Genomic DNA, 19926 nt, shown 5'->3' on the forward strand with positions numbered 1-19926 from the left:
GGTACTCAAATATTGCCATGTCCTAAAAGTAGTACAATCTGTGAAATGGCTGTAAAGCTCTGGTGTAAATGGCTGCATATACATAGAGAGAGAATAGTTTTCTCAAGGACTGGTGACCATTTAATTGGCTAAAAAGGGTTCTGACCGAATCATACTATGGCTTATTGTAATTCCAAATCTTATATCCCTGTGTATCCATTCAAAATAATGGAGGATGAATGTTTCTGAGCAATCTGGTTACATGGTGGTGAGGACATTTGGATATGATTAGTGACAAATATGCAATGGAAGAGAATCTATGAAAGTAACAAGAGGGCATAGTGACTAATGAATTAATCTGAAGCACACTTTTTCTAGATACAGATAATTTTATTTATCTAATTTATATAGCCACCCACCTCACCAAAAGTGATTCTGAGTGGCATGCAACAAGCTAAAACAATAAATGCATAAATACATAACATCATGTATCAATTAATTATAAAAACATTTAAAACTTATAAACACAAAACAAACAAGAAAATAACAGAAGAGTATTAATAATAGAGATACCTCACAAGTTCATCCATTTCTTGCCAGGTTTGCTGGCATCATCCTAATTTATCCTGTACTAGAGCTCTACTTTTTTTCTCTGATATCTCATTTAAAATCTTCCACTTTGTAAAACCAAAGCAATAATACCTTCTAAAGAAGAATCTGACATCCTGCAAAGCTATTATTAAGAATCAACATTAAGATCCTTTATATTTAAATTAGAGATGATATTGGATGCAGCATGGGGAACTAGTCCTGGGTGTGGCTCTTTTAAAAAAGCTGCAATTTCCCCAGCTATTGTCACTCTGTTGTCCCTGATTGTCACCAGCTACAAATTCCAGTGATTTACTGAGACACAGGGTATAATTTCCATCAAGTGTAAGGAGTTATAGCTCCACCAAACTCCCCCTTTGGAGGGGCTGCTGATTGGCTGTCAACTGGGCATTGTTACATTCAGTTGTGAGCAATCTGCATTGATTTTTTTCCCTTGCAAATGTGAAAAGGGTGAGGCAGCGTAAAGAACAAACACATTGAAATTAGCTTTACTACCCCATTGATAAAGAAAATCAAAGAGAGGACACTCCCCAAGCCCTTTAAACTATGCAATTACCTTCCTTTTTATAGTTTTTCTTTCTTTTTTTTCTTTCTTCTGCAGATCACATGGCAATCCCATTTTTCTGAAATACTTGAAAGCAGGAAATAGACATGTGCTAGTAATTACCATTATTATATATTTTCTCTTGCTTCCTTTAAGGAATTCACAGAGGCATTTTAACATTAAAGCAACACTTTTGAGGTGTCAAGACTGTAACCTTTGCTAAAAACTGTTCCGTAAGAGAATTTGACAGCTGACTAAGATTAGAATTCAGGACTAATCTCGGGGATAGTAGGCACTAATTGACTCTGATAAACCAATATATACTGAATGCATTTTATTTCAATGCTAGGTTTTTTGAGGGGGAAGATGGGGGGGGGAATCTTAACACAATCATCAGACTAACAGGTCATGATAGTGTAGCAATCTATTGCTGCTAAGTAATTTATTATTGTATTTGGTAATGTTTTATACATATCCCAAAAGGGCTTTTTCAGGAGGCAACTGGACTTTCTTGTTTTTGTTTGAAGACATTTCACTTCTCATCAAAGAAACTTCTTCAGCTCTGACCGGATGGTGGGGAATGGAAGGATTTATATTCCTTTCAGACAGCTGGTCATTTGCATTCTTTTAGAGAGTTGTTGGGGCCATTTGGAGCTTTTCTGGGTCCTCAAGGTCACCTGAGTAGTGCAAATGTGTGTAGACCTTTCTGGCTGCAGGATATTTTCTGCCCTGTTCCTGTACTCTGCAATGTTTTTGGGAAATCCGTTCATACTCCCTTACCATTCAAAGGGAGTTCATCCCAAAGTGCATAACTAAATGTCTAAATTTATTGGATGAGAAGCAAAATGTCTTCAAAGAAATACAAGAAAATTCAGTTGCCTCCTGAAAAAGCACCTTTGGGATAACCATGACCTGGATGACTGAGAATCTCCATAGTCAATGTTTTATACAGTTTTGCTTTATCTAGTTTTGTTTTAATTCTGTACAGTACCTAGAATCACATATCAAAAGCAATGTAGAGATATAAGAGGTTCCAAGGCCAAATCATTCTTGTCATGCAATTTTTCTATTTCTAAATTTTGGCATGAGAATGTCAAACATGCCATGTTGTTCCCATAACAGACATCACAGAATTCATTGTCTCATGTCAGCTACAGTAAAGGCAGTTGTAATTAAATCTGCAGTGCTTCCTCAGTTACTTAAACATGGAATGGAGCAAACAAATTATTCCAGTGAGTGCACGTGCACAAGATTGTTACCGCTAACTTGGTCCACCGGCTTCAGTAGAAATTGTAGAGCAATTTTATTAGCATGTGTACAAATCTTGTCTATGGAATAAATAAATAAACTTCAAATTATTAATGCAGATGGGCTGTTTTTCAGGTTTGTGCAGCTGTTTTGGAAGCTACTCTCAGCTGTCCGCACACATACGCATCTTTTTCCAGACAGCTGCACAAGGCAGGAAGGAGATGAATCTGCTTCTACAATTCAAAGAACTGCTTCATTTCTGCACTCATGACTTGTAAAGCACTTTTTTCAAAGGATTTGCATAAGCACAATTCTACACATTTTACTTCAAGCAAATCCCACTTTATGGGCTAATAATAGCCTTACACCTGGCTTATTAGCCATTCTTAATTCTCAATAAATTTACTTCTGTACATTCAGTTAAGGTACTCCAATCACTCTCCAGATTGTATATAAAAGTTGCATTATACATAATCTCCCCATGAAAAAGCAGCCAGAATTTTATAGGAATTGTGATATACACTTAATTGACTTACTGACTCAGTCAAGATTTCTGATCATAACCTTCATTTGCTGCTTTAAAATAGTGTCACAAATTAGAGATCCATGAATATTCAGATGCACTGGAGCTTACAAGGGTCACTTATGCACTGGCTTCCTTATCTGTTTCAATAGGGATCCATATGTTTTTTCAAGTTTGGATTTGGTGTCTGGATACTAAAACTATTCTTAACCTGGAATTCTTCTGAATCATCATCATCATCATCATCCCAGGCATCCCATAATGCAAAAATGGGATTATTTGGAAGCAAAAATGTTCAGTAGTAAAATGGAACAGATTTAAATATTATAACACACGGTTGTTTGTGGCTTAATGCATATGTGGCTGTAAAAGAAATATTTTTGTTGGGATAGCTCATTTATTTTTGCTGTCATGTTAGGGTATGTGGAGTATATTTATGCTTATATGAACTGTGTGTGTCTGAGACGGGGAAGCACCAGAGACTTTCTGATAGTTAAACCCTTGGCTGTTTTCTTTCTTGATTGTTTCATTAAAAAGTTTTACTAAATGGAGAAATTCTGAAACCTAAAAGAAGGTGCATTTTCATTTGAACTCTTATCATGTTGGTCTCTAGTGACCCATTGTAGATATATATTAAAAGGAAGGATACTTAGTAGTCAAAATATTACTAATTAAAGTACAGGTACACCTTGACTTACAACAGTTCATTTAATGACTGTTCAAAAAAGTAGAATCTATCATAACTGTCATAAATCACTGAAAAAAGCTGAAACATCAGTGGCTTGTGATAGTTTTTCACACTTACGACCATTGCAGCGTTCCCATGGTCACATGACCAAAATTCAGATGCCTGGCAAGTGACTCATATTTATGACAGTTGCAATGTCCCTGGGTCATGTGTTCACTTTTTGCAACCTAATGATAAGCAAAGTCAATGGGGGGAGCCAGATTCACTTAATAACCATGTTATTAACTTAACTGCAGTGATTCACTTAACAAAGTAATAAAATGGGACAAAATTCACTTAATTCTCTCATTTAGCAACAGAAATTTTGGACTCAATTGTAATTATAAGTCGAATATTGTGTTACAAGCTTTCAAAAGCAAAAAAGAAAAGAAATTCTGAGAGAGCAAAAATGGCAGGAAGAAGTTAAGCTAATTCTGTCAGGACCTGTACTTTATAATCATGTTCATCTTTTAGTAACTCTCTCCCAAAATGAGCAGTGAGAAGGCTACTGAGCAGAGAATAACTACCTGTTATTTCAGATATATACAAAACCAGGGCTTCTTTTGTCATAGAACGCTCAGAACAGAGTTCCGGCAACTTTTTTGGATGGAACCTTGTAGAGTAGGCAAGGCTGGTTGTATGACATGTGTGAGTTCCGGCACCTTTTTCTTTTACAAAAAAAGCACTGTAGAAAACAATTTCTAATTTCTTCTTAGGACAGAGTCTGTAGCTGAGAAGATGCTGACTAATTGGTTTGCTTTCTTACTCCACAAGTTCCTAAAGGTAAGGAACCAGTGGCTTTACCCTTGGTTCCATTTTCTTTGTTCCATACTTTTTGTGTTTGGTCGATTATATTTAATTTTTCAAGGGGAATGATAGAAAACCAGTCCAGAGGCTGGAAATAATACGTAAAACAGTACATAGTTCACTTTTAAAGCTGCCTTTTAGTCGGGTTACTACTGATACTAATTAATACATTGAGTATACTACTAGCAGTGTATTTGACTTGCTTAGCTACATAAGACTATCTCATAGGATTATGTATTTCCAGAATAAATGTTAAGATTTTAAAAATCCATCTTCCTTTCTTTTCAATAAATGCTACCAAAAAGAAATAGCATATTATTTCTAAACCATATTAAATTTGGAGCAACAAAAAAGTGAATTGTCTGAATGGCTTGATTAAAAAAACTAAAGTATAACAATGTTAACATTTAGCTTTTCTTAAATAAGATATTTCTTAATTGCTGTGTAAACTCTTTTCCTTACCAACCAGGAATGTGCTGGAGAACCACTCTTCATGTTGTACTGTGCCATCAAGCAACAGATGGAGAAAGGCCCAATTGATGCTATTACAGGGGAAGCACGTTATTCCCTCAGTGAGGACAAGCTGATCAGGCAGCAGATTGAGTACAAAACACTGGTGAGTGGGAGTCTTCTCTCAACAGTTTATGCTACCATCACCCGCTGATGTGAAATATAGCAAGGGTTGATTCCCTGGATCCATATATGTATTAAACCAAGAATCTCCATGATACCTCCAAAATATTCTGATAGAGGAACTTTCTCATGAGGGAACATATATGGCAATTTAAAATATCAAAACAGAGAGGCTTTCTTAGAACAAGTGAGGAAGGGAATGTTACTGAGGGCATCCTTAAATAAAACTAAGCCTTATACTTTGAGGCCCCTTAATTTCAGTAGTGAAACCCAACATTCCTAATTGTCAAAGGGTTTTACTTATGTTTCATAAGTTTATTTGATGTTTCTATGTATAACTGAAAAGATGAAATTAACTTCCCAAACCATTGTATATTTCACTTCATATAAGCAATTTTTTCTCATTTGGAAAATATACATGCAATCGAATGGCAATCTATTTCTGTGTATATATTTAGCAAATTCAATGAAGTTTATATCCTATTTCCACATAAAGGCTTTTTTTAACCTGACATAAGGAATTATTTTCCCAATCTAAGTAACACTAATGTAACACTCTAGATTTTCTTGTTGGATCTATATACAGTAAAATATTTCCAGCTTATTTCTAATCATTACTATGACTAAATGGTGATGGTTTCTCCCTAGCCTTTCCAAGTTCAGCTTCCATTTTAATTATTTTGCTTTTTTAGATCTTGAACTGTGTGAATCCAGATAATGAAAATAGTCCTGAGATTCCTGTGAAAGTGCTTAACTGTGATACTATCACACAAGTCAAGGAGAAGATTCTTGATGCAGTATATAAAAATGTCCCATACTCCCAAAGGCCTCGAGCTGTTGACATGGACTTGGGTAGGAATCTCTTTATTTTGTGATAGCAGAGAGAAATATGTGAGTTTGGGTTTTCTCTGTGAAGGGGTCATGATGTGTAAGGAACCCATACAAAATCATACAGAAATTGTCTCAATTTAGAACTATGTATTTGGTTATAGTATTATTATATTTATTCATATTCTATATATAGAAAAAATACTCTGTGTTGATGCCTTGGTTTCAATAGACAAATAAAGCAGAACTCTGAGGCTTGGAAATTCCTCAAAGAACATGTTTATTAGTTACAAAGTATCAGCATGATCAAAAGTGAAACCAAGTCTGAAATTCCCACTAAAAATGTTCCAGTTACAAAATTTTCCAGTTAATGTCCCACCCACAAAACTATGACATCACTACATTCCCCAATGCATTCATTTGGTGGGCTTTCTTATACAACACTCAGTCCCTGATCACAGGAGCAGTAGATGACCTTGGTTCCCACAGGAGAGAATATTATTTTGACTAGTGAAGCACCTGGGCAAGCCCCCCTCCCCCTGTTCTATGTGGCAACCTAGACTAAAAGAAATATGGCTGCAGCCAGGCTCATTATAGAGTTGACAGTTGACCACAAATGTAGTGTCCTTATTGGGGGTAAGATTGCTAAAGGAAAGTCCAGTGTAGATATACATACTGTTTATTGTGAAGGTGGTCTTAGTTTCTTCTTCCTTCACTATTTACAAAATATATCAATTCTGGATTGATTCAGATTTAAGCTACATAAGAGGATACTTGCTTAGGGTACAGCCAATCCTCATATTATTCTAAATTAAACATATAAGGTCTTAGTGTGGATTGGAAGCAATTGGAAAGAGCTAATCCCCAGCTTTGTCATCTGATCTATCTCATTTTATATATAAAAACAAAAATAAGACTAGATAAAGGAGGGTTTTTACTGGGGAAAGAGAATAAATTGTAAAGTTTAATTATTTTGTAATTTAAAAGTTCAGAGGTAAGTTTTTTTCCCTACCATCCCCACAATACATGATTCTGATTATGTGTTTAATGTATAACAAGAATAAAGTCAGCTGTAAGCAATGTAATTAACTTATATACATTTGACTATTCTGATGCTGCCTAATTCTCTAAGATCTCCCAGAAGGTTTTCTGTATAAATGGGAGATTACAACAGATTGTCTGCAATGTGCTCTGAAATATTGAGGTCAGTCTCCCCAGTCTCATATGTTGAAATCAGCAAATATCAACTGAATTTGTGAAGGGGTAAACAGCTGTTGAAAGTCATTTCTTATTTATTTATTTATTTATTTATTTATTTATTTATTTATTTATTTATTTATTTATTTATTTATATTATTTATTTATGAAAGATCAGCATTTCGAGATTGCCATTCCCACAATGAGATTTCTAGGCTTCTGACCTGATTCGTGAGTCTGTTGTTACTCTTTTTGTAGAATGGCGCCAAGGTCGAATAGCACGTGTGGTACTTCAGGATGAAGACATCACAACCAAGATTGAGGGTGACTGGAAGCGGTTAAACACACTGATTCATTATCAGGTAGGCAAACAAAACCTAGCATGCAGGTCACAGAAATTAGTTGAGTGGACCGAAAGGGGGAAGGGGTGGGAAAATACCTGAATTCTAATTCCTCAGCATCTTTTCTAACAAGACAGGCAATGAGAGGCATATTTAGATGATAAATCAAAATGGTTCAGCATGTTCCCATATTAAAAAGGAAAACCGTCCTGATGCACATCTGACAGAAACAAGCAGACCTGTAAATTGAATAAATTAAAAATGCCAGCTGTGTTCCTAAGACAGACAGTATATGCAGATGAGCTAAAAAGGCAGCAAGCATGGAACACAATACTGTTGTTTTATACCAGTTTTGCATTGCATTTCTCTGATTTCAACCTTACTACCCTGTTAGTGGACCTTCAGAGACACTGACTTTCAGCTCAGAGAACTTCTTGCATGGGCATGTGGAGACATTTGTTTAGTATATATTGTGCACAGTTGCTCAGATTTTCTCAGAACTAGACACCAGCCTTGTTGCAGATCTGATAGAGAGGTCTGGGGAGGAATCTTGCCCAATAATCTAGGACTGGACTGAGCATGCTAGGCCTAAGGAAGTCCTTAGGATGTGAATTCAGCCATCTGCTCTTTAGAGCCATGCACAGGATTCAGTACTCTTTATTCAACATCTACATGAGTCCACTGGGTGAGCTCATCTTTTGTGATGGGGTGATCAATATACTGATTAGGTCATCAGTATGCTTTTTTATTGCCCATGATAAAATTAAGCAATACTGCAAATGCTGTACCCAGTCCCTGGAGGCGATGAGGTTCTGGATTTAGTTCAGGACACCAGTTCTAGGACTATATCATCTTTGGTGTTGGGTAGAGCTGCACTGCCCCAGACAGACTCAATGTGCAATCTGGGAGTCCTCTTGTACTAACGACTCCTGCTCATGACCAGTGCACTCATATCTAGGAGAGCCCATGAACAGATTTGGATAGCGTGCAGTTGGGCTTCTGCCTAAATCAGTGGCTTTGGTCACAGCCGCACATGTTATCTTCCACATGGTCTATTGTAATGCACTCTGCTCTTGAAAAGTATCAAGTATCAAGAAGGTTCAGCTACATGCAACATTTAAAGCCCTTCATGGCATGGGGATGGGTTATCTGAGGGAGGCTTGTCCCCAGTTAGATCTGTCTGTCCATTCACATCTGGAAGAGAAGGTATATTGTGGATCTCATCTTCTAGGGAACTAGACTTGGCAAGCTTTCCTTGCCCTAGTGACTGTTTTATGGAATATTCTCTTCCCTGAAGTAGGTAGCTCCATAAGAAACAGTCAAAATAAACATCTCAGGCTGTCAAGCTGCATGTGTAAATAATTTTCAACGAACCCACCTAGAAAGCTGCTTTTAGGAAGAGATGCTAGTTTTATATAACATTGTTTCCATATTGTGAAATCTTGTGACTTTCACCTTTCATTTTGGATGTAGTCCAATATGCAATAGAGCATACAAATTCTGACTTTCTGATTAAACAAGCAATAACTATGGCATCAAAAGGTGCTAGTGATGATATGTTGCCAATTCTCAGTATGAATATCAGCCAGTCCTATCTGCTTGCTCAAGTCTGGTGTACATTTGTAATCATCATGATCAACAATATTCCAAAGAGTAGAAATGGCTCACTACAACAAATCCTAATTATGCTATTTTTATGAGTAATCCTTTTATTCATATCCATTTAGTCTCCTATTTATTAACTCTTTTAAGGATAAAAAAAGAGCGGGAAATTGTTGTTCAACCACATGTTTAGAATTCAATATAGTGAGGATATGTGATTTTTGTCAAGGCTGGTTAGGAGATGATACCCAGAAAATTATTAGTTGTGCTTGAATTAAATACTGTGTATCTATCGATTCTTCTGGATGCTGTACAGTGTCCTTCAAGTGAAACAATTTAGTTACAATTTGGTCCTTTAAGAAATATTAGTTAAACTCATTTAACGTGACCTGGAGCCCATGCACAGCTATATGTTTTCGATTTAGCTCTTATTCAGTGAAGATATTCATCTACTATAAGAACAAATACTCACATGGACAATAGCAAATAGATCTCAATTGTCAGATAAATTAATTGGATTTGAACATCAGAAATATTATTTGTCCACCTTTAACCTACAGCATAAACCCCCCTTGACCTTTACATAATCCAGCATAAAAGAATCGTAATAAAATTATCAAAGAGTAAAATTGCCCTCTTGACCCTCCTTCTAAAATTGTTTGCTTTTGATCCCAAACACAGTGATTGTAGTTAGTGTACAGTGTAGGAAAGATGACCTCGATAGAGGTACACTGGATGATGCCTGGACAAAAGGGGCATAAACATTATTTTTAAGCCCCCAGCAACTATATAAATTTTGGAACTGTGTCAAGCAGATGCCTCTCTAATTCACTCCATCATAAGATGGTGGAGGGAGTATGGCAAAATCAGGTTTTCAAGATTCTGTTGTTATAGCCAGTCTCATTAAAGTAGTTTCGCCTTCCTCTGGTGTTGATTTCCTAATCTGGTCTACCTAATGGGCCTGGCAGTTATGTATGAATGCATTTTAAAAATTCTGAAGTATAGACTTCTATATGTGAGAACTGTCTCTGATGTGGACCTTTGCACAGATGCTGAATGTAGTCTTTCTGTTGACATCTATGCTCAGTACATGGAGATGGGGAAGGAAGCCACAATTTTCCTCTTCTATAAAGAACCTTGACTGCATCTATGACAAAAACTTCATGTTTTTTCTATGGGAAAAAATAAAAAAATTAAAAAAATCTAAAGCAGTTGTGAAGCTAAATATGTCCCAATTACAATATTCCTATTCATTCCCCAAATTGTTTTATTCTACTTGTCCTAGTGCACTGGGCTTCTAAAATCAACATTATTCCTCTCTTGGGATTTACCAAAATATTATATGGCAGGAAAGTTGTGTTTCAAGGTTAGCAAGTAAGTTGCCAACATCCCTCTTTAAATAGAAACATACATTATCCATGTCTACATAGCAATTTAGTGATAGTCATGCTGATTTTAAATAAATAATATGAAAAGCTAGGCAAGAGCATGGCAGTCAATTATACATTTTTAAAACCAACATTTTCAAATATATATCATTGAATAGAGTGAATGATTGCTGAATTTTTCTTGTTGATTGCCAATTTTACCATAAATAAAGGAAGCAAATCACTCTGTTGTTATAAAAATACTTGTGAAAATCCAGTGCAATCTTTAACCATCTTTGCTAATAGCATAGCCAACAAAGTTAAATAAGAATTAACCTCCACTTAAGATTTAAGCACCTTTCCTATTTATTTATTTCTTAGCTTTTGTGAGTGTTCTCTGGTCAACTTTGTGCCCATTACAAGGATATGTGGGGACCCAGAAATTCTTGATGTCACATTAAGTTTATTTATATTCAATCAACAAATAATTGAATCAGATTCTTACTCAGCTCCTAGTCACTTTTGCAAACCTAGAACTTCATTGTTTGATAAATTCATTTCCCCAAGGATTCAGTGTTTTTACACTTGCAAATCACATTGTGCAGACAAGAATTGTATGGCAGGAGAATGTAATGAATTTTCAATTGCAAAGAATACATAGAGCTCAGAAAGTAGCTTTAACCCAATGAGGTGAACTCATCATCAAGCTAACTGGGAATATTTGAAGGTTTAGGAAAGAACTACATGTTGGATATAGCTACAACAAACTGTCATGCTTCAATAAACTGAAAACCACCTAGTTAAGAAAATCTGCACTAAAAACAGGAGGCCTGAAAGGTAGCTTAAGTAATATTGAGTTTTAAAATGAGTCCCAGGAAGTCTTGAGCTGGTTATCTCACTGTTTCTTCTTAGGCAAATTAATAAAATTAGTAAAAAGAATAAAGAAAATTAAGCATTTAATAGAAAAAAACCTTGCAGAAGGAAAATTCACAAAATGTAAAGCTTGCCCCACCAACTTTTCAAAGTTTTCTGAGAGTGTCACCTGGCACATATATGGCAATAGCCCTCTTGATGTTGTATACTAGATCCTTCAAACAGCCTTTGGCACGTTCCTCTTCCAAGGTTACTGAATAAACTACACTGATGTCATGGGATAAAAGGACCTGTCTGTCTTTTTATGGATTGATTTTATGTATGTATGTATGTATGTATGTATGTATGTATGTACAGTATGTTTGTATTTTGTTTGTTAACTGGTTAAAAAACAAAAGGCAAAGAGTGAAAGAAATGAGCAATTTTCTCAGAGGGAAAAAGTGGAGTGTCTCTAGTATGTTCACTGGAACTGATACTTTTTAACTTGTTCATAAGTATCCTTGAAATACGGTCAAGTAATGAATTGCTTAAATACCAAACTATCTAGAGCAGGGGTGTCAAACTGGTGGCCTGCAGGCCAGATGCATCACATGCAGGCCATGCCGAGCCCAGCTCCACAAAGGCAAAAAATGTCGTGATGCATCACTATACGTCAGGTAACATGATCGAGTTTGATACCCATGATCTAGAGTGATAAAAGTCAAGTGTAATTGTAAACATGCCAGGCTGATTTATTAAACTGTGGAAATGGCAACCCGATCCTCATTGGAGCAAACACCTAACTTCACATATATATTGTTGGGATCTGAGTTGTCTGTAAACTAGATCTCTCTCTCTCTCCCTCTCTTTTTAAGATATATAAGATACTTTTTTCTAAGCTTACATGGGAAACTCCCTTCATTTTACTTGTGATGTAGAACTGCACTAAGAGAGACTATCACTAGCCCAAAGTCAGCCAATGATTTTTCACGGTGAGGATAATTAAACACCTTAAATATAATACCATACTGGAGCTTTAGTGGATAATTCAATAGAAATATCAACCTAGTGGGTAATGACTTTGAAAAGATAGCCTCTATGTTAGGGGACATTAGGGAATTATTGAAAATAAAACTGCCAACATTGTAATGTCTTTATGTCACTGTCAACTCTATAATACTATCTTCAATTCTAGTTAATAGAGTTTAAAAAGTCCAGAAGATACAACCAAAGTTTGGGAAATCTTTTGCTTAAGAGGAAAGGCTTGAATGAATGGGATTGGGGGAAAATGACTTCAGGGGAACAGGACTAAGAGGCATAAAACATATCTGCTATGGAGAAAGTGGGCAGGGTGACATTTACTCCCACTCAAATCAGTAGAACCAGAGGTCATCCAATAACACTGATTGATAGGAGATTAAGAGCAGATAAAGCCAAAGCCCTCTTCACAGACTGCATAATTAATTTTGGAATTTATGACTTCAAGATGTGATGATGGCCACTGGCTTTACAGTAGGATTGGATAAATTTGTAGATTCTAGCTTCCTAAGACTGACTAATCTTGGAAAAGCAAGGTTATCTCTAGACTAGGGACATCATGCCTCCAAATTTCACTTGCAGGCAAACAATGGCAGAAAATAAATATGCCTCCATCTCCAATTTGAGAGTAGCCCAGAAGAATGTGGCTGGCTGCTGTGAGAAACAAAATGTTGGACTAAGAGATGCTAATTTCTCTTTAGTACTAGTTGCCTAAAGCATGTATTACAGAGTTGCTAGTATTTTCCTGTGCTCCTGGTTTGCCCTTTGCATTAATCAGACTGTTGCCCCAGCTGACAGTAATAGCTGTTTCCATTTCATGAGAATGAAAAAGAAATAATTTGCTACTAAATGTGCACAATCTATTCTTAATATATCATTTATCAGCTCAACTCAAAGTTGTTTAAGCTGCAGGGAGCACCTAGTTTTTCTTGAATAGAAATTTTATCAAAGTGACACTTTAACACATACTAGTTGCAAGTTATTAGTGATTTTTTCTTTTAAAAAAAGAGTTAGATTTCTGTAGAAATTAAGAAATACTAAATAGTGATGTAATCTTGAGCCAAGATTATCTGTTTTACTGTAATTAATAGTGACTCTAGAAATTATTTGGAGCCAAGTGTAGAATAGACCAAGTGTACAATTTAAGACAATAATTGTGACTAAAAGTGTGTTGTATTCGTTTTTGTTCCATTGCTAGCTGTAGTTTATTCTAAAAATACTATGATATCTAATAATGTCCAAAACAGATTCACAAATTTTGTGGGGCTTTTCAATCTTTAGTGGGAGTTTATGAACCAATAGAAATATATTATAAACCAAAAAAGTACATGCAACCCCACCAAGCTGCACATAATATATAACTAGCAGATTTCTTATTTTGCCCTATGACAGCCTAAGAGGTAAACCAAATCAAGTAACTGACTCCACAAGAAGATTAGAACTATATTTTATTTAATAACAGTACAAGTGGAATTACAATAATCTTATAAATCTATCTCAGAAGGAGCCTGCTTGAGTATTTTATTTCTTTGTTTTGTTGTTGTTGTTAGCTGCAAAGTCATGTCCGACCCATCGCGACCCCATGGACAATGTTCCTCCAGGCCTTCCTGTCCTCTACCATCTTCTGGAGTCCATTTAAGTCATACCTACTGCTTCAGTGACTCCATCCAGCCACCTCATTCTCTGTTGTCCCCTTCTTCTATTGCCCTCAATCTTTCCCAACATTAGGCTCTTCTCCAGTGAGTCCTTCCTTCTCATTAGGTGGCCAGAGTATTTGAGTTTCAACTTCAGGATCTGACCTTCTAAAGAGCAGTCAGGGTTGATCTCCTCTAGGACTGACCGGTTTAGGTTGTTGATATTTCTTCCGGCAATCTTAATTCCAACTTTTGATTCCTCTAACCCTGCCTTTCTCATGATGTGCTCTGCATATAAGTTAAATAGGCAGGGCAACAGTATACAGCCTTGCCTGACTCCTTTCCCAATTTTGAACCCATCGGTGGTTCCGTGTCCAGTTCTCACTGTTGCTTCTTGGCCCACATATAGGTTTCTCAAAAGAGAAATAAGATGGTCTGGTACTCCCATCTCTTTAAGAACTTGCCACAGTTTGTTGTGATCCACACTATCAAATTCTTTACCATAGTCAATGGTACCATAGTCAGTTTGCCACCTCTTCTTAATCTCTTCTGCCTCTGTTAGGTCCCTGCCATTTTGGTCCTTTATCATGCCCATTTTTGCATGAAACATTCCCTTCATCTCTCCAATTTTCTTAAAGAGATCTCTGGTCCTCCCTATTCTACTGTTTTGTTCTATTTCTTTGCACTGTTCATTTAAGAAGGCATTCTTATCTCTTCTAGCTATTCTCTGGAATTCTGCATTCAATCAGGTGTATCTTTCTTTTTCTCCCTTGCCTTTTGCTTCCCTCCTTTCCTCAGCTATTTGCAAAGCTTCCTCAGACAGCCATTTTGCTTTCTTACATTTCTTTTTCTTTGGGATGGTTTTGGTTGCTACCTGTTGTACAATGTTGTGAACCTCTGTCCATAGTTCTTCAGGCACTCTGTCTATGAGATCTAATTCCTTAAATCTATTTGTCACCTCTACTATATATTCAACAGGGATATGATTTAATTCATACTTGAGTGGCCTAGTGCTTTTCCCTACTTTCTTCAGTTTAAGCCTTAACTTTGCAATGAAAAGCTCATGGTCTGAGCCACAGTAAGCTCCTGTTCTTGTTTTTACTGACTGTATAGAGCTTCTCCATCTTTGGCTGCAGAGCACATAAGTCAATCTGATTTCTGTGTTGACCGTCTGGTGATGTCCATGTGTAGAGCCGTCTCTTGGGTTGTTGGAAAAGAGTGTTTGCTATGACCATCATATTCTCTTGACAAAATTCTATCAACCTGTGCCCTGCTTCATTTTGTACTCCAAGGCCAAACTTGCCTGTTATTCCGGTTATCTTTTGGCTTCCTACTTTAGCATTCCAATCCCCCATGATGATAAGGACATCATTTTTTGGTGTAAGTTCTATAAGTTGCTGTAGGGCTTCATAGAACCGGTCAATTTCATCCTGTTCAGCACTGGTGGTTGGGGCATAAACTTGGATTACTGTGATATTGAATGGTTTGCCTTGGATTCGAACTGAGATCATTCTGTCATTTTGAGGATTGTATCCCAGTATTGCTTTTCCTACTCTTTTATTGACTATGAAGGCTACTCCATTTCTTTTGAGGGATTCTTGCCCACAGTAGTATACCTGATGGGCATCTTAATTAAATTCACCCATTCCTGTCCATTTTAGTTCTCTGATTCCTAAGATGTCGATGTTCAGTCTTGTCATCTCTTGTTTGACCACATCCAACTTGCCTTGATTCATGGATCTTACTTTCCAGGTTCCTATGGAGAAAAAATCTTTACAGCATCAGACTTTCCTTTCACCACCAGATACATCCACAGCTGAGCATCCTTTCACCTTTGGCCCAGTCGCTTCATTCTTTCTGGCGCTACTAGTACTAGCCCTCTGCTCTTCCCCAGTAGCATATTGGACACCTTCCAACCTGAGGGGCTCATCTTCCAGCATCATATCGTTTTGCCTTTTGGTACTGTCCATAGGGTTTTCATGGCAAAGATACTGGTGTGGGTTGCCATTTCCTTCTCCAGTGGATCACATTTTGTCAGAACTCTCTGCTATGACCTGTCCATCTTGGGTGGCCCTACATGGCATAGCTCATAGCTTCATTGAATTACGCAAGCCCCTTCACCACGACAAAGCAGTAAACCATGAAGGGGATTTCTTTGTTTAACTAATTAAAATAAAAATGTGCATATATTTCAACATACAATTTCTATAATTATTTTGTATATCATTTAATAGCACATCCATTCTCACATATAACTTCAGAGTATATAAATTAGAATAGCTCATTGCAACATGCAAATCTATTTGAAATTTCTCCCAAATCTAATTCTAGACAGAAAGCTTGAAAAACGCCAATGTTGATCTCAAACAATAAGTAATTAAATTCTAGAAATTTAAAACATGAAATATTTATCCAATTCTGTTTCAAATGATAAAGTGATATGTGTTTGGAATTCATTTCTTTTGGATTATTGCAAAAGAATAATTAACCATAACCACAATCATACAAACAAAGAGGTTTAGAAGTGACTTTTTTGTTTGTAAACAATAGCTAATAACTATTAGTCCTAGTAGCAAAGGAACCCACAGGAAACCTCCAAAATCTCACAGATTAGTCTTTGTTGGGAACTAATATGATATCTAATAAGAACAAGGATGTAAAATCTTTTGAAAGACCAAGGACAACCAATCAATGCCCTTTGGATGTTTTGGGCTCCAACTCTACCACCTGAAGGCTAATTTTGATAGACAGCAAAGTTATAAACTAAATAAGTATAAAAACAAGATACCATATCCATACAAATTACATGAAGATTCAAATCCTAAAAACCAATTTTCATCTCTAGCAGATATTCATATTACATTCAAATATATGTCATAAATATTTCTCATTAAAAATAACATCTGGGTTTTTTTCACAAAAACTACTGTTTTGTGTAAAAGGGAGCTTTTTTTTACCCCTGTTACTGACTTCAAGAAATGAACCTACAGAATTATTTGTATGTGTAAAATTACTACATCAGGCTGATAAATTGTGGTTTGTTAATTACTTGGATGCCTAATGAATAGATTAAATAAATAAGCACCCAATTTCAGACAAATGTTTCCATTTTACTTTCTGCAACACATTTACATTGTGAAATTATTAATATATAATTTGGATAAATAAAGGTTTGTTAATGAAGATTAGTTAAAAGCTTTCTGAGTCTTACAGCTGTAGAGTGGGTAAAATTAAACATTGCTATTTTGCTTTAACAAAATCTTATTATCAGTATTAATGTGCATTTATAATTTGATTTCCCCAAATTTATCTCCAACCACCCTTTTTGGGGAGGTGTAGTTGTTGGAGTGGTCATTTAAGATCCAGAAAAATGATTTTATTACTTGTTCCTTTATAAATCAAACTTCTAAAGTTCATAAAATGAGTTAAACTAAAAAAATGATTTAATAGGAATTTTTTATGATCCATAACATTATTATAGCTACTTTATTCCCAGTATGTTATTGCTTTAATTGTGTTGCTACAATTCGTGGGAATCTCTGTTTTTATTGGATCAAACATAATCTTAAATCAAAATGACAGAGAATGCCTTCAATATGTCTTTTCATTTCTTAGTTCTTTTCTTCAGGGACAGAACAGGCCAGGAGGGAAATATACCCTTCATTTTGCTTAGTCTTCTGACACTTCATGGCATTCCATATGTTCCTGCCAACACTTCATTATGAGATTTATAACTTTCATCATTTTCGGCTCACAGTACAGTATGAATATGTTTTAGTACTGCATTTGCTTGCAATGTTCTGTCTGCTTACATGTCTTTTTTCCCCTCTACCAGGTCTCTGATCGCTCTGTAGTTGCCCTTGTTCCTAAACAGACTTCTTCTTATAATATTCCTGCTTCTGCCAGCATATCACGGACCTCAATTAGCAGATATGGTAAGACTGAAAGTTGCATGATGTAAACATAAAGATTCTAACTACATGACTCTCAAATTAATGGACTAATCTGATCATTGCACGAAGTGTCAACTGGCTAGCAGTTTTATTACAGTTTTTATTGGAAGCTTATGAAACATATCTTTATAAATATACAGGGGACCATTTTTAAACCACTGAGCTCAGTCTGAAACATTATGATAATGTCAGTGCACACACGTAACTCTTCACAAATAATAGTTGCTTCTACCTCTTATCTGAATTATAAACTTGGCTGTAATGGGAATAACCCATTGAAACCACCTGTGCATGTATCAGAATCACTGATCTGAAGCAATTTCTCCTGGAATTGTCATTATCGGACAAGCAACATATTAAGTACTGTACATAGAGATATTATTTCTCCTCATTCAAAAATAAGTGGGGAGCCAGTGCTTTTCTTGTAAAAGAAAAAGGTGCCAGAACTCACACATGTCAGACAACCCACCTTGCCTACCCTACAAGGTTCCATCCAAAAAAGGTGCCAGAACTCCGTTCTGGGCGTTCTATGACAAAAAAAGCCTGGGGAGGACTATTTCACAGTTCAAGTAGTCAGGAAGTTCCTCCTGACATCTAGCCTGAATCTTTTTGTAGTTTCAATCATTTGGTTCTGATCCTGCCCTGTTAATTTTCCTTCTATGTGACAACCCTTAAGATATTTAAAGGTTGCTGTTCCATTTCCTCTCAGTTATATCTTCTATCTATAGGCTAAATATTTTCCTTTAGCAAGTCCTCATAGGAAGTGGTTTCCAGAACTCTCCAAATCTTGCTACTCTCCTCTGAAATTGTTCAAATTTCTTACTCTCCTTCGGAAATATGGTGTTCAAAAGTGGACACAGTATTCCAAATGTGATAGGACCAGAGCAGGTATGAGTGGAATAATTACAGATAGTCCTCAACTTAAAAAAAAATCATTTAGTGACCATTCAAAGTTACAGTGGTATTGAAAAAAGTGACATGATAATTTTTCATACTTACAACTGTTGCAGCATCTCCATGGTCACGTGATCAAAATTTAAATGTTTGGCAACTGTTTCATATTTATGACAATTGCAGTATCCTGGGTCATGTGATTATCTTTTCTGACCTTTTCAGACTAATGGCTCATATTTGACATGTTCAGCAAGGACATCGGTTGCTTTTCACATGTACAGACGTTATGCCAGTCTTCTCCCTTTGCACTTGTGCTCTGATTTTTTTCCCTCCCAAATGCAGAACTTTACATTACTTCCTGTTAAATTCCATTTTATTTATTTCAGTCCACAGTTCTAGTCAGTTTAGATCATTTTGAATCTTTTTCTTTTCTTTTCTTACAGGGAAATATAATTACTGGGGGGAAAAACTGAAATTGAACTTAATATAAATTTGAGAATTTATATTTGGTCATTTTGTCCATTTGTATCTTTATATTTTTAGTAAAAGCATTTTTGTGTTATGTTTTGGCTGGAAAAATTATGGCATCATATGGCTGGCAATTTTTGCAATTGCTTGTTCCTTTTATTTGTAAAACATTTCTTCAAAGACATCAAAGACAAAATTTTCTAAATTGGATGTTTATAATGTAAAAATAGCAAGCAAAGATTTTTCTTTTGAGGATACACATTAGTTGTAAAGCAAGATTTCTATTTGACTGTTCAGAGTCAAAAGTTAAAGAGCATTAGCATGCAATATGTGCCTACCTAGTTGTTGTGAATCCTGATATTGATACTTCTGATTGCACAAATAACATCAAGCAAAGGTGTGCTTTTAATGTCTACATTTGCATCACTGAATTTCATTTTTAAATAGAATGATTCAGTGCTTTCACCTTTTCATTACATTGATAGAAATAGTCATATTTTTAATCATTTTGAATCAGGAGTGAAACTTTGGAGAAAAATACGTAACAATTCACTCATTCTCCTATTAATGTAAGAGAATCCCCTTAGTTTGACTGTCACCAAATAGAAGAATAGAAAATTAAGAAATTAATTTTTTCACAGTGAAAGAAACATTTGTTTGAAAATGAAAAAATATCAAACAG

The 19926-nt window shown here is 35.9% G+C and overlaps 1 protein-coding gene across 1 annotated transcript in view; it reads left to right on the plus strand.

Moving 5' to 3' along the window:
• Window positions 1-19926, plus strand: part of PLXNA2 (plexin A2) — a gene marked incomplete at both ends in the record, with an annotated part of 426608 nt that overhangs the window by 393980 nt on the left and 12702 nt on the right. Inside the window, 5 exons of the mRNA XM_081322621.1 lie at window positions 4347-4413; window positions 4907-5053; window positions 5763-5922; window positions 7354-7457; window positions 17765-17864. Coding sequence (XP_081178747.1) covers window positions 4347-4413; window positions 4907-5053; window positions 5763-5922; window positions 7354-7457; window positions 17765-17864 — 578 coding nt within the window. The remainder of the gene's footprint in view (window positions 1-4346; window positions 4414-4906; window positions 5054-5762; window positions 5923-7353; window positions 7458-17764; window positions 17865-19926) is intronic.

The sequence above is a fragment of the Vipera berus genome, assembly GCF_964194415.1.
Source record: "Vipera berus genome assembly, chromosome: 3".
Lineage (NCBI taxonomy): Eukaryota > Metazoa > Chordata > Lepidosauria > Squamata > Viperidae > Vipera > Vipera berus.